This window comes from Myotis daubentonii, chromosome 11, assembly GCF_963259705.1.
Source record: "Myotis daubentonii chromosome 11, mMyoDau2.1, whole genome shotgun sequence".
Classification (NCBI taxonomy): Eukaryota; Metazoa; Chordata; class Mammalia; order Chiroptera; family Vespertilionidae; genus Myotis; species Myotis daubentonii.
In genome coordinates, this window is record NC_081850.1 from 40645650 (window position 1) to 40660598 (window position 14949).

The 14949-nt window shown below is 38.2% G+C and overlaps 1 protein-coding gene across 1 annotated transcript in view; it reads left to right on the forward strand.

Moving 5' to 3' along the window:
• The window catches only part of TMC1 (transmembrane channel like 1), a 121840-nt gene that overhangs the window by 82395 nt on the left and 24496 nt on the right, over window positions 1–14949 (forward strand). Inside the window, exons 10-14 of the mRNA XM_059656909.1 lie at window positions 2809–2953; window positions 4482–4676; window positions 7292–7471; window positions 7590–7751; window positions 8600–8728. Coding sequence (XP_059512892.1) covers window positions 2809–2953; window positions 4482–4676; window positions 7292–7471; window positions 7590–7751; window positions 8600–8728 — 811 coding nt within the window. The remainder of the gene's footprint in view (window positions 1–2808; window positions 2954–4481; window positions 4677–7291; window positions 7472–7589; window positions 7752–8599; window positions 8729–14949) is intronic.

The following is a 14949-nucleotide window of genomic DNA, read 5'->3' on the forward strand; positions in this document are numbered from 1 at the left end:
AAATACAAGATGAATCACACATCTCACGTAAAATTTTCTAGGAGCTGTATTAATTTACACAGGTAAATTAATTTAATTTAGAAATACTTTTATTGATTTTTTTGAGAGGAGTGAAGAGAGAGAAACATTGAATTAATGAATTTTAATAATATATTTTATTCAATATAGCAAATGCATTAACATATAATTAAAATAATATTATTATTGAGGATTTTTTTGGTACTGTCTTTGAAGTCTTGTGTGTATTTTATATTATCACATTTCAAGCATTCAGTGACCACATGTTGCTGGTGGTGACCATATTGGATAATGCCAGCCTAGAGGAAATAGCAGTTTTTCCTAACTAGCTTAAAGATGCCATTTAGCATAGTTGCAGGGCACAAAATCCACATTTTCTCTCTTAAAGTCATTCATATTATGTCGATGAAACCAGCCTGGTTTTGGTCCCTCCCTCTAGCATGGACCTTTGGTTGTTTGTTACCCGATTGGTCAGTGCTTTAAACTCGTTATTATGTATTGCAAAACAGTTACAAAGCAATTCATAACTCCCACCCACTCCTAGCTTTGGGAACAAGGCTTGGTAGAAAGAGAATTAATGAGATATAAGTGATTGTACAAAATCATTTATCATTGCCTCCCCTCATCCCCACCCCGATAGAATATATTATTGGAATAAACATCGGTGGCTTTATGAGTTACATTATTCAAATCAAATAGAAGGGAATCTAGGTTTTAAAATCAATTAGTCTATGGATGGACTTCAACATCTTGCCCATACTGTTTGTCTAGGCATCCTCATCTATAAAATGGTGGCCAATATCTAATTTTAATTATTTAATAGGGAAATTGGAAGGTAATATGATATGGAAATCCAAGAAAGTTCTTTGAGGTTTTAAGACAGGGTGACTAACTTTATTGACTCAGGACTCTCCCTCTTTTAGCACTGAAGTCCTGTGACCTGGAAACCCATTCAGTCCCTGGCAAACCAAGATGGTTGATCACTATAGTCTTAGTTTCTTCCTTCCTTCCTTCCTTCCTTCCTTCCTTCCTTCCTTCCTTCCTTCCTTCCTTCCTTCCTTCCTTCTTTCCTTTCTTCCTTCCTTCTTTTCTTCCTTCCTTCTGAGGCAGTGTACATTACTAACCACTTACTAAGCTTAGAAATATTCATAATCAAAAGTTACATATGTATTAGAAGCAAATTAGTGCAGCATAATGTAAAGGTGCATAACATGGAGACCATTAGCCCCTTCATATGTTGTCCTCATCTCTTTGAAGTTTTGTATCACAAAGTAAAGGTGCTGTAATTTCAATATCTAATTGTTCCTATTAAAAACAGTTCTTTGAGCTAAAAATTTTGACATATCCAGAGCAGCAAACTACTGGAAATAACTGAGTCATTCAGGGCAAGCATGCCTTACTGAGATGGCTCTTGCTGTCTGTTTTATCCCAACAGGCATTCCCAAGACTTTCACCTGTTGTAGGGTTCATTGAGATTAGATATACCTCTTTTTCTGTTTATGAGACTGGCCATAATAGACTAAGCTAACACGCAGAGCATTGAATACCTAAATAATGTGCACATATAAGCCTCAAATAGTGTTAAAAATTTTGTCCACATAAACTATCCTCTATATATTAAAAACCTATATATATCATAAACCAGCTTCAATACATGCATATAAATATTTTTAAATTAGGAAAAGAGAGAATATATTTATCTATTAACCCTTAAACATTACAAAGTAGGTAGTAGTTTAATTATTTTACAGATGATAAAATAATATTAGACATACCCAGTGACCTACCTACAGCCATTTGACTGTAAGATCTATTTGAACCAAATATATTTGGTTATTTTTTCATAACACATTAGCCCATTTAAAATAGATAAACTTTCATAAGGGCTGGGGACATTGGGGGAATTTAGATGACCTTAGAGATGCCTGTCAACCTATGATGTCACATTTATATCATATTGCTTCTTTCATTTTGGGTTCCATAATCACTGTCATTTTTAAAAAAACAAAGCCTTATAGGACCATTTTATAATATGTATCATATGAAATTTCAGTTTTGCTATTTTTAGTGATTAGGGGAAAAAGGAAGTGGAATATGTATAATACAGTTCTCTAACTACTGAAATAAATGTTCAAGTAAAGTGATTTTAAAGTTTCCAATCCAAAAAAATATTTTTTAAGCCACTGAGTAGAATATGTGCAACTACTATCTTGATTTTTGATCAAGAGTTGCAGAGTAATGGAGAAATGTCATGCATTTGGTGCAATCACTTTTTGGAGGACATTCTAGGGAGAATTGAAATATATGCAGTGATTTTCTGACCTGACCTGGCTTCGTCCATCTCGAGGCTTCAGGGGGTGTGGGAACCATTGAAGTTGTGTAGAACAGTGTCAGAGCCTACACATATTTTCTTTTCCTGGGAGGGACCCGATGGTTTCCTTCAGATTTCTAAAGAGAGCCTTATCCCACAAAAGGTTAAGAGCCAAGTATATGAGCTAAGAAAACAGTTTAGGAAAACAAATAAAAATATGTATTTTTATATAACCTGTTTAATTTTTAAAATCATCAAGTCTTTTAATCTTGAAAGCCTGACAAAAGCACAGTGTAAAAACTTAAAACAAAATTTAAAAATAAACTTCTATTTTCTGGTTATTTAAAAAAAGTGTTTGAAAATATGTCTTTTAGCTATTGCTTCTCCAATTAACCTATACTTATGATGTTTTAACATTCTCTTTATTCTCCCCCTTTTTATGTATTCTGGTTGCTGGATTAAACTTCCTATTTTTATAGAATGACCCAAAATATTGGTGACGATGGGGGTGGTGATGACAACACCTTCAACTTCAGCTGGAAGGTGTTCACCAGCTGGGACTACCTGATCGGCAATCCGGAAACAGCAGACAACAAATTCAATTCTATCACAATGAACTTCAAGGTAAAGATGGCCACCTTCCAGAGTCTTTTCTTTGTATTTCTAATATATGTATTTTTTATTGATTTCAGAGAGGAAGAGAGAGGGAGAGAGAGATAGAAACATCAATGATGAGAGAAACTCATTGATTGGCTGTTTTCTGCATGCCCACTACTAGGACCGAGTCTGCAACCCAGGCATATGCCCTTGACCGGAATAGAACCTGGGACTCTTCAGTCCGCCGGCTGACGCTCTATCCACTGAGCCAAACTGCCTAGGGCTTTTCTTTATATTTTGCCGGGGTCCAACCCCAGCAGGTCCAGGGGTTCCCAAAGGCATAGACGGAGTCGGCGAAGAAGGAATGACACGGAGACAGTGTTCAGTTGATCAGCAGCCTAGCCAGGATCTCCAGCCCGGATCTCCAGCCAAGTTCTGGTCTGGATCTCCGGAGAGGTTCTGCTTCGGATCTCCAGCCAGGTTCTGTGGCCATGTTCCCTCGCTAGGTTCTCCAGCCAGGTTCTGTCCAGGTTCTCCAGCCAGGTTCAGTCACCAGGTTCTAGTCAGGTTCTCTTGCCAATTTCTGTAGTCAGGTTCAGTCCAGGATCTTTTGCCATGTTCTCTCCAGCGAAGTTCTTCTGTCTCCAGGCTCCGTGTAGGTTCTGTCTTCTGAATTCTGTCTCTTGTTGTCTTGTTGCATCTGTATTTATACCAGTTGATTCCAATCCTATCAAACTCTATTCCAAAGGTTAGGGCGTTTCTTATCTCCATTCCAGGGAGTAAAGATTATGTAGCTTAAGTATGATTGTTCGTAGTTAAAGTGATTAATTACCCGCCTGGCACTTAGTTGAGGGGTTTTATTCCCTCCCTAACTTCAGGGGAAAATCCCTACCTGGGGAAAACAACCTTTCTCAGAGACCTTGGTTAAAACACATAGTGCCAAGAAGGTGAGCAAACATATTAAGAACAGTATGCCATATATGCCAGGTCCCTTGAAACGGCAAGCATGGACCGGCTCCCGGCAATATTTGTCAGAGTAAAATGGGAGCAATCCCATATGTTCCAGCTAACAAAGTATCTTGACAATTTAAAGAAAGATTAACTCATCATTTCTGCCTACTGGGACTTGGACAGAGTTCTGATTATGACTGGAAAATATCTGATGACCCACAACAGCACTATCTCTTCTCTACGTTTGGTATTAAAATAATGCCATTGGCTTAAAATAGAGGACCATTAGTAATCAGAATCAGATATTTTATATAACAGAACAATGCTCAATATTTAAGATGACTTTGAAGTATTATTTTGTAGCTTTTAGAAAATTGTACTGGAAGAGAATTTAGAATGAAGACTATCCTATTAGAGTGGCTAGAGATGGTTTGTAGGAATTCCTCCTTTCTCTCACTTGTTCTCACTTACTGGCAATATTCACTGGTTTGTGAAATCCCAGATTTAGTTTATTTTCACATTTTACATTCTGATGTTAGAAAAATTAATTCCTGAGTTCATGATACTGGTGTAGCTCAGATATTTCTCTTTTTCCTGGTTTTAGGAAGCTATAATCGAAGAAAGAGCGGCCCAAGTAGAAGAAAACGTCCATTTGATCAGATTCCTGAGGTTTCTCGCTAACTTCTTCGTGTTTCTAACACTTGCCGGGAGTGGATACCTCATCTTTTGGGCTGTGAAGAGATCCCAGGAATTTGCGCAGCAAGATCCTGACACCCTTGGGTGGTGGGAAAAAAATGAAGTTCGTCTCTGCATGCTTTTTATGTGCTTAGAGCCTGACATTTGAGATTTTGTGGGTTATGCTTCTACGGCAGAACATTAAACAAGGCCACTCTCTACCTCTTTCCTCCATCTGCCCTGTGGGTTAGCCAACCCTGTCCCACATTTCCCACTCTATCCCAGCCTTATTTGCAAAGCTGTCTACTGGCTGTCTTCATTGTGGGACATTCTGGAACATTACAGTTGGGAGAGATGTTAGCACACATGTGTTCCAACCAGTATAGTTTACAAGAGGATGAGGACTCTCAGGAGATTAGGTGATGTGTTCATGGTCACAGAACTATGGAGAAAAGTGAGTTACAACCTAGGATTCTTAGTTTCAAGCCCCACACTCTTTTCATGAACTTATGCTGATTTCTCTGTAGATCCCGCATCTGTAACTGAAAGATCCATTTGTTGCCTGAATTCTCTGAAGCAGCGATGATAGACCCTTGGTTCCTGTGTTTATCTCGTGGGCACATTCAGATTGCCTCCCCCACTTTGGGCAAGTCTGGGCTTCTCGCTCTTTTTCACTAGCAGCCTAACTCCCTATCTCCCTTTTCTCCTCCTAGCCTGCCTTCCTCCCCCTCCGAATGCTATTCAAATTAGGAAGGTTAACTCTTTGCCAGGCATTAAATAAGATTGTCATTTTTCCCCCAGCATATCTGCCCATTCAGCAGGTCAGAGAAGGGAAGTCAGAGGTTGATATTTAAAATCAGGAAATCATTGATCATATATTGTTGCTAAGGCCTATTCTCTTTAATAAAATGTTCCAGCATGCAATGTGGCACCATTTAGAATTTAGGCATTTTCAAAGTTTGGGTAGATTTAGTCTGTGGGAAGTATAGACTTCCCACACTGAAATTTCTGCAGAGCCTCATAGACCAAAAAGGTTAAGTCTTCACAGTGTAGAATCTCCTTAAACATGTTGGGACAGAAAATGGTATTAGTTACAACAAAAACTAACAAACAAAAGCATTCTATATTTAGCAATGGTAACATTGGAGATGGAAGGCCATTCATTTAAGAGACTATAATAACACAGACATTTCATGGAAACCTGTGAAACAGTCATTTGGTGGAGATATTTCATTTGCTTAAAACAAATAAACTTCAAAGCCTTTACTAAATTTGCTGTCAACATTCTTATAGTTGTGATAATATTTATAGGCACAATTATCATGCCACTTTAGTCTATGGTTCATATTGACTATATTTTGTATAAATGAACCACAGTAAAGGATGGGTAGTTGATTGTTAATCATGAAAAGGGTCACTCTTTGTAAGAACCAGTTTAATACCCATTTTAGGAGATCCCTGAGTCCTAGGAGCCAACAAAGGTAATAATGGGAAGTTATGCACAACTATAAATTTGATAAAACAGAATTAAATTTACCTTATATAAGATTGTATAAGATCTGCCAAGTTTTTACTTTAGGCTGAAATGATATCATGCTGATTTTATGTTATGCTGATTTTTAGCTCCTGTTGGTCATGCATATATAATGTTCTTAATAAAAATGGAAAAAGCATATTGACAATTATTTTCTAAATATAGTTTAGCACTTCTAATCAAAATATGGAATCCACAAGGGGAAATAGGAAATGTGTAATGGTGGCAGTTTGAGCCAGGTATTTAGGAAGGACAGTTGCTAATGTTACCTGAAACGTTACCAGAAATCCTTTTTTTAAATTTTTTTTTTTTTTTTTTTTTTTTTTTTTTTTTTTTTTTTTTTTAGTTTAAGGAAGGCTTTTCCTCCACCATAAAAGTAGTACCTGCTCTGGATATTTTTTTCCTTTGACTTAATTTAGCCAAATAATATAATCGTAAGGATGCCAGTCAGTCAGGAGAGAAGGACCACACATTTCCTACTTGCCCTATTTCTCTCCCCCTCCCACAACCTCGCTCTCTCTCACCATCCTCTTGCTTTTGGCATCATGAACCAGTCATCCTTTTGAAACTGTCTTGCCTTGGCTTCACTGGCTTCAATAACATCATACTATATGTTCTTCTTTTGTTTCCCTGAATGTCCTCTGTTGTTGTTTTGGGTTTTTTTTTTTTTTGATAAAGCACTTTTTATTTTGCTCCTAACAGTTTGCATGTCCCTGAATTCAATGTTTAGTCCTGAGCCCATCTCAAGGAAGTCATTCATTCTAACTAATCAAACTAACTCATATGCTGATGATTGTCAAGTTATTATTTCTAATTTGGATCTCATTCTTCAAGCAGATCATTTTCCATTACCTTTGGAAATATGTTGTGTAGTGTGTATCATCATATCAGAATCAGTTACCATACAGAACAATACGGGTTCTTTGGGTAGTGAGTGATGTAAATTGCATCCCTCATTATACCAGGAAACACTGTTATTACTGGCACATATACAAGCTCATATACATCCAGATCTTGAGACTGTGAGTTGATATTGACTTTGATGTTTTTTTATTAAGATTAAATTTTAAAAATGCACGAGGTAATCTTCTTTAGTCTAATAAAAGATCAAAGGTATCTAGCTGGAACTTTGCAAAAGTCTGGAGGAAAGCAATAATAATTTCTAAATACTATTAACCCAATTTATCCCTTGTGTCTCCTCGTAGATGAACATGGTCATGTCCCTCCTGGGGATGTTCTGTCCAACATTGTTTGACTTGTTTGCTGAATTGGAAGACTACCATCCCCTCATTGCTCTAAAATGGCTACTGATACGCATTTTTGCTCTTCTTTTGGGCAACTTGTATGTATTTATTCTTGCCTTGTTGGATGAGATCAACAACAAGGTAAATCGTGTGTCTGGATTGCCATCAGCATGTTGTTACATTCCCAGTCTCAAGACTGCCAGACATGCATTTGATATCTGTGTTATGTTCACTTTTGTTGCTATTGCTTGCTTTCTAGATTGAAGAGGAAAAGCTAGTAAGGGTCAATATTACCTTGTGGGAAGCCAACTTGATCAAGGCCTACAATGCAACACTCACTGGAAATAGCACCGGGGCACCCTTTTACGTGCACCCTGCAGATGTACCTCGAGGACCCTGCTGGGAAACAATGGTGGGGCAGGTAATATCACAAACAGAAGTGCATGACAGTTAATGGATTAAAAAAGAGCAGAGTCAATAGTTCTTCCATAAGTGTGGCCTAATTTTTTATTGCTTAAACTAATAAAATACAGCTAAGATTTATTGAATGTTTACCATGTGCTGGCTGTGAATTTCATATACATTATCTCATGCATGCCTCACATCCGTTCATTGAGGGAAGTTCTCCTTTTATACCCCTTTTACAGTTGCACGTAACAGAAGGATTGTTTTCAAGCAAAGTAGTTGTTTACTACCTATTGGTGTTCTAATAAAGCAGATTGTTGTTTTAATTTATAATACTGTGGGGCTTAAGTATTTTCCAGTGTTTTAATTGACTGTGTATTTTCTCCTGAGGATTTCTTGTTCGCAACATTTGCCAATTCTTTTCCTAATTGGATCACCCATCTATTGTCATACTGATTTGTAAAAGTTTTCATGTGTTAGAAAAATGAATCTTCTATCATCTATGCTGCAGGTGCTTTTTACAAGTTTGTCTTTAAAATTTATAAATATTGCTGTTTGCCAGATTAAATTTTATACTTCCACATGGCAAATATTTTCCTATTTTGGGATATTGTGTGATGCTTATAAAAGTTTCTCAGTAATAAGTCTTTTAATACAGTGATTTTGGAACAGAAAATAATTATTTTTAGACAAATAAAATAAGAGTGAAATATTCTTCATTTGCTAGACATGCCCAACTAGTTTCTTTACCATTAATTGCAGTTTTCATGCTCATACTGTTTAGAAACATGACAAATTCGCTGTCAACACTAGGACCATTTAAAGACAAAAATGCAAATTGTAATGCAGATAATATCTCCACAGGAATTTGTGCGGCTGACTGTTTCTGATGTTTTGACCACTTATGTCACAATCCTTATTGGGGACTTTCTCCGGGCATGTTTTGTAAGATTTTGCAATTACTGCTGGTGCTGGGATTTAGAATATGGATATGTAAGTATGATACTCATGTTCTCTTATCAGATTATTCTTTTGTGGCTCATGGTTTACACACACTATGCAAGAAGAAGATATCTCAGGATTTAGAGGGTGGGATCTACTTTTTATTATTTATTTTATTTTTTAAATATATTTTTATTGATTTCAGAGAGGAAGGGAAAGGGAGAGAGAAATAGAAATATCAATGATGAGAGAGAATCATTGATCAGCTGCCTCCTACACGATCCCTATGGGGATCGAGCCAGTAGCCCCGGGCATGTGCCCTTCACTGGAATTGAACCTGGGATCCTTCAGTCCGCAGGTCGATGCTCTATCCACTGAGCCAAACCAGTCAGGGGGAATCTACTTTTTAGATGTCAATACAGTAGTTCCCCCTTATTTGCAGAGAATACATTCCAAGACCTCCAGTGGATGCCTGAAACCACAGATAGTACCGAACCTATATACACTATTTTTCCCTACATAGACATGCCTTTTTACTTAAAGGAAGCACTTTATGGCTTCCTTTTGGCATATCTTACTTGCCAGCATCACTAATCTTGTGTTTTGGAGCCATTATTAAGTAAAAACGTTATTTAAACACAAGCTCTGCAATGCCAGGACAATTGATGTGATGACTGAGATGGCTACTAAGTGACTAACAGGCAGGGGGCATCTGCATATGGATGCCCTGGACAAAGTGATGACTCACATCCCAAGCAGGCTGGAGCAGGGGGATGCGAGGTTTCATCGCACCACTTAGAACAGCGGGCGACTTAAAACATACAAATTGTTCATTTCTGGAATTTTCCATTTAGTATTTTTGAACAACAGTTGACCATGGATATCTGAAACTGTGGGAAGCGAAACTGTGGGTAAGGAGGCAACTACTATAAATGAAGTCCATTGAGTATGGTTTTAATTCAGAGGGGGGTCAGACTTGAATATCATGACTCACAATATTCTCATCAATTAGCACAGGATGGCTGAAGCAATGGATGGTGAACTCAGTAAGTCTTGGACCCAGAGTTAGCTCCCTCCCCACGAAGCTTGCTGGCATTTCCAGAAACAGGGCAGGATGGGTAGTGTCAACCTCTTATTCTATTAATGCCTCGGAATGCTACTAAATAAACTCCTAGACACGGATCCTGGCTAGTCCCTGTGCAGTACATTGGGAAATAGAAGGATTTATTGACTATCGTGCTTACTTCATAAAGCTCACAATCTAACAAGAGCTCAGCAGAGACAAGCAGGGGGCTTTTGAGGAGGTTTCGAGGAAGGCCCAGGGTGCTGACAGGGCTCTGGCAAGTGGTGGAGCTGGATTCCAGCAAGCTGACTTTCTTTCCCATGACAACAGCATGGAAGTCCGGTTTGACTTCATCACCAGCTCACTGTCTACGCTCAACCCCGGATCACCATACAAAGTTCGAAGGTGGCAGCAAGCACTTATCACTACTCTGTGGTCTAAGACACTCCAGCGGCCCACCATCCCTCTTTTGCAAATGAAACAGTCATCTTGGGAAATATGACCTGGGGGTTGGTTGTACTCATTTGCTTAAAATCCTCCAGTAGCTTAGTTAGAAGGAATCCCAAATCCCTGTCTAGGCCCTTTAATTCCTTATATGATCTGTTTCTTTTCTTTTCCTCTGAGCTCACCTCTTACTACTTTTGCTCTTTCATTGTCAAGTCCACAAAGGTTGGGATTCTTTCTTATGCTCCAATACAAGATGGTCCTTTCATTGTCACTAGCTGTTCCTCCCTCCAGGGATGCGCATTCCCAGAATTTGGCATGGCTCATTCTTTTTTGTCATTAAAGACTCAGATTATGTCACCTCCTTAGAGCTCTTCTCTGGCCGTCCATTGTAATATAGCCTACCAGACACTCTCAGCACACTGTTTTATTTTCTTCATGTGATGTATAACCACGTGACATTTCCCTTTTTAAAAGTGCTTATGATGTGTCTCCCTCTGTTAGAATGAAAGCTCTATGACACAGAGGCCTTGACCTCTATGCTTAGAACTACTAGTATGCCTGTCACATGGCAAGCATTAGGTGTTGGCTGGCTGGTTCAGTGTTGAACCTCCTCATTCTAACATCATCAAGGCAACACCATGCATCTATTGACAGATTTCTGTTTGCTTCCAGGCATGGAGTGAGCTCTGGCTTAATGTTTTTGAGCCCATGATGTTTCTCTTCTCACTAGTGAAGTGATATCCTTTACTGCGGATCTCCCTTCTGTCTCATGCCCCGGGTCTCAGGACAAGTCCTACATTCAGAACTGACTTTAAGACTCCAGGCTAGCTTCTCTGCCTGGCTATCTGACTTTGAAATCATGACCTTCTCTTAGGTCATCTCTATCACTCTCACTGAAAGTGGCTCTCAGACGAGCCAAAAGCAGTTAGGTAATGCTCTTTGGCGAACGATAGTGAGGTAATGCTATAGATCCAGGATGCTGTTGCATTGCTTTCCCATTCCCTGCTATGAGGTATTCCGCTGGCTTGGTTTCATTTCTGTTTTCCTTGCCTGATTCAGCTCTTCTGATGCAGACATAAAAATCGCCCTTTTTTTGTTAGACTATTGCTTAGCTTATGCTTGCTTTTTAGCACTTTCTTCTTAAGTGCTAGAAAATTTTGCTTTAAATATGAAGTCAATACAACATGACCTGGATGCATAAATGCTGTAATTAAATGATTGATTTATTATCCATTGAGTGCTGACAGTGCTCTTGAATTAGTACAAAGTACAGAAAAAAACAACAAGTTTCTGTCTTAGGTCATAGAGAAAGAATTTTCTTCCATGTTACCTTTGGAAAGTGCTTCGGAGAGAAGCTCAACATTAAAACAATTTTTAAAGCATTGAAGTTGGATGATGGATCTCTGATATGGATTTGATGATCATTGATCCACCAAGTGAACAGCTTACACAAATTGAACGCCTACTAAGCGCGAAACATTATGGGCAAACTCTGGTGCTGGGTGATAGAGGGATACAGAAATAGAAAAGATGTAAGTCTTAGGAGAGGTCGCACACTTGGGTTTGCAAGATAGATTCAACTTACAGATGGTTTTTTCCTTTGGTTCACAGAGTGATTTGTTTGTTTTTAATGAGCTAACATGTTAGAACTGGAAGATTTACATTTTAAAAATATGAATTTATTGCTGTGCTAATGTAGTGGAAGGACTGGAAACTTTAGACTCATATTCCCACTCCAGAGAAATTGGCTGGAGCTGAAAAACCACTGCCCTCTTCAGTTTTATTCACTCACCAGTTTCTTACATTCTTTACTACTCTTTAATCTTGCAAGCTTCCATTGTCAGTACCTAGCAGAAAATGCAAATGCCACGGGAGAAACCTACTGTGATTGGACTTCCAGAGGGGAAGGGGAGAGGTCAATAGAAATGCAGACATTGCAGAGGAGGAGGCATTTGAGCCAAGTCTTAAAGGATGATCAGAATTTCAAAGGCTTGAGATGGAAGGAAGCATTCTCAGTGAGGGACATTATACCTTGTCCAGCAGCTGGAAAACATGGGCAGTGCAGGCAGAGAACAGAAAATCTGTAAAATCCACTGTGAGTTAAATATGAAAATAAAAATCACAGGTAATCTCACCACTATGGCATTGCTTATTTGGATTATTTGAATCACATAGTATTAACATTTATTTTTAAGTAAATAAAGGAATACTGTAGATTCATTATAGATTTTTATAAACATATTTAAAATGTATATATATATATATAAATGTATTTTATATATTATTCAAATGTATAAAATACATTTTTATTAAAACATATATTTAATGACTAGTTGCCTGCTTTTTTCACCTAACAGTGACCATTTTCCTATGCTGTTAACTCTTCTTTTATGACATAGTTTTTAAATAGTTGTGTGATATTCTGTATATGAATATACCTTCATTATACATTAAGCTGATCAGGGGTGGAACTAATAGGTATGCTCTAGAACCCATGTCTGATCAACTTCAAAGCCATCAACTAGATTTCCATCATGTTGGTTTTGACTGTAATTCATAACCTTAGACATTTAAGGGAATCTGCCACGTGATGACTAATTCATGGCATTTGCAATTTAAGGTACTCCCAGGCTTAGACAGGTCACTTGCAGTAGAATAAAGTTAGCAGAAGAGGTTTGGATATAGAATTAGATGATAAACTGATGTTCTCTAGCTGATAAGAGATATTATTTAGCCATCCAGGAAGATGGCATGAAAAGAATCAGTAAGAAGTCATGGGTATCCCATGAAGGGATGAGAACATGGGAAAAGGGACAGCACAGGCTGGATTTGAAGTTCCACTTGAATATTGGACAGTATCTGTCTACAGGCAACTAGGATTGAAGTGCTAACCTCAAGGCGTTGAGTTGTCCTAGTAGATGAGGCTAGGATTTGTCCTCAGTCAGTGGTTCTCACCTATGAGGGTACATTAGAATCCCGTAAAGGCAGGATAGGATTTCTGATTCAGGAGATCTGGGTTGGGCCTGAGAATTTACTCTCAAGTTCCCAGGTAAAGCTGCTTGCTGGTCTGGGGACCACACTTGAAAAGCATTGCCTTAGAGACACAGGCAGGCCAGCCTGCAGTTCTAAAAGGAGTGGTTCCAACCATGGGAATTGAGATTTGAGAGAAGAAAGTCAGGCAGGTCATAGCAATAACAGAATTCTATCTGAGATCCTGAATTACACTTCACAATATTCAGAGGTGGATTGATCTGCCCCAGGTAGCTAAACTTGCAGAGAGAGTGGGTTTTCCCAGGCTCTTTAGTCCAATGAGCACCATATGTCTTCCCTCTGTGTAGATGACTGACTAGCCCATCACAAACAAAGATCCCAATATAAAACAAGGTAATTGTTAATCCCTTGACTATTATGGACCTTAGCCCAAAACTAAATGGGCTCCTTGGTTGCTGACCCTTCAAAATCTTATTAGTGAGTTTATTATTCGTATCCCATTTGAAACATTCATTAACTCAGATTTCAAGAAAACCTTTTTATTCCTCAAGCTTCATTTACCTTTAAACTTTTTAGATTTTAGAGGCAATTAAACACATTGCAAATTGATTTACACTGACGTTATTAAAATATTGATTTAAAATTTAAACTCTAATATAATCTTATATGTTTAAAAAATCCACCTGTAAAAGAATGAGCATTGAATTTTATGTCTGTGTATGTGTGTGTGTGTGTGTGTGTGTGTGTGTGTGTGTGTGTGTCTATACGTGTAGGGTTGCCTTCTCGCATTTGTTTTATCTTTAGAGTGGAAGTTTCTGAGCTTAATGTCTACAGAATGAAATTAATTTCTAAGGTATTTACAGGAAAGCAATTCTTTAATAATTGGGTCTAATGTTCAACCGATTACATATTTTAAATTAGATAGGGATTTTAGAAATTATTTAGTTTAGAAGTTAGCAAACTTTCTCTAGAAATGGCTGGGTAGTGTTTTTGCTTCTGCAGGTGTGATATAATGAGAAATGTTTATTTTGGTCTTCATTCCAAGCTCCTGGCACATAACTCCTAATATATTTGTAATTTCATAAACAATAAAAGTGCTAGGAATATCTTTGACCCCGGTACCTGACACAGAGCTCCTAAATTCCTTGAAATTTCTTGGGTGATAGGAACATTTTTTGTTCTCATGAACTAAGTCTTGGTGGACTTGGAAAGCTTCAGGATGTGGTCTGGTCATCGGAAAGTCCAAGCCATGATTAGGAGCTTCAAATTTTAAGCCTCTTCCCCCATCCTCCAGATATGGCTCATGGACCATAGTGTGCCAACCCCTAATCTAATTTGTTTCATAAATTTATCTATGAGAAAACCGAAGCCAGGAGAGATTAGTGACCAGTTCAGTTCACCCAACTAGGAAATGGTTGGGCAGAGTCTTACTCTCAGGTCTGCATGCCTGTCAAGTATCTGTATCACCAAGCCACCTGGGTTGGTAGGACTGCTCTATACCCTTTGTCAATTTGTGCATCAAAGCTTCTATTCCTCCAGCTGTCCTTGCTGCATACAGGTACTCTCTGTGTCCTTTGAGTTTTTCTAGTCACCTGGTAACAAAAATACCTTATCTCAAATGACCTTTAAGCGGTTTGAGTGCTTGTGAGACTAAAGGGAATGCAGTTCTGAAAGGTTGCATTTTTTCACTGTCTGTGGTTTATTGGGCTAAATCATGACACTATTCTAAGAGGCCAACTTTGAAGGTTTGATTTTGGAGCCGACACAGAAC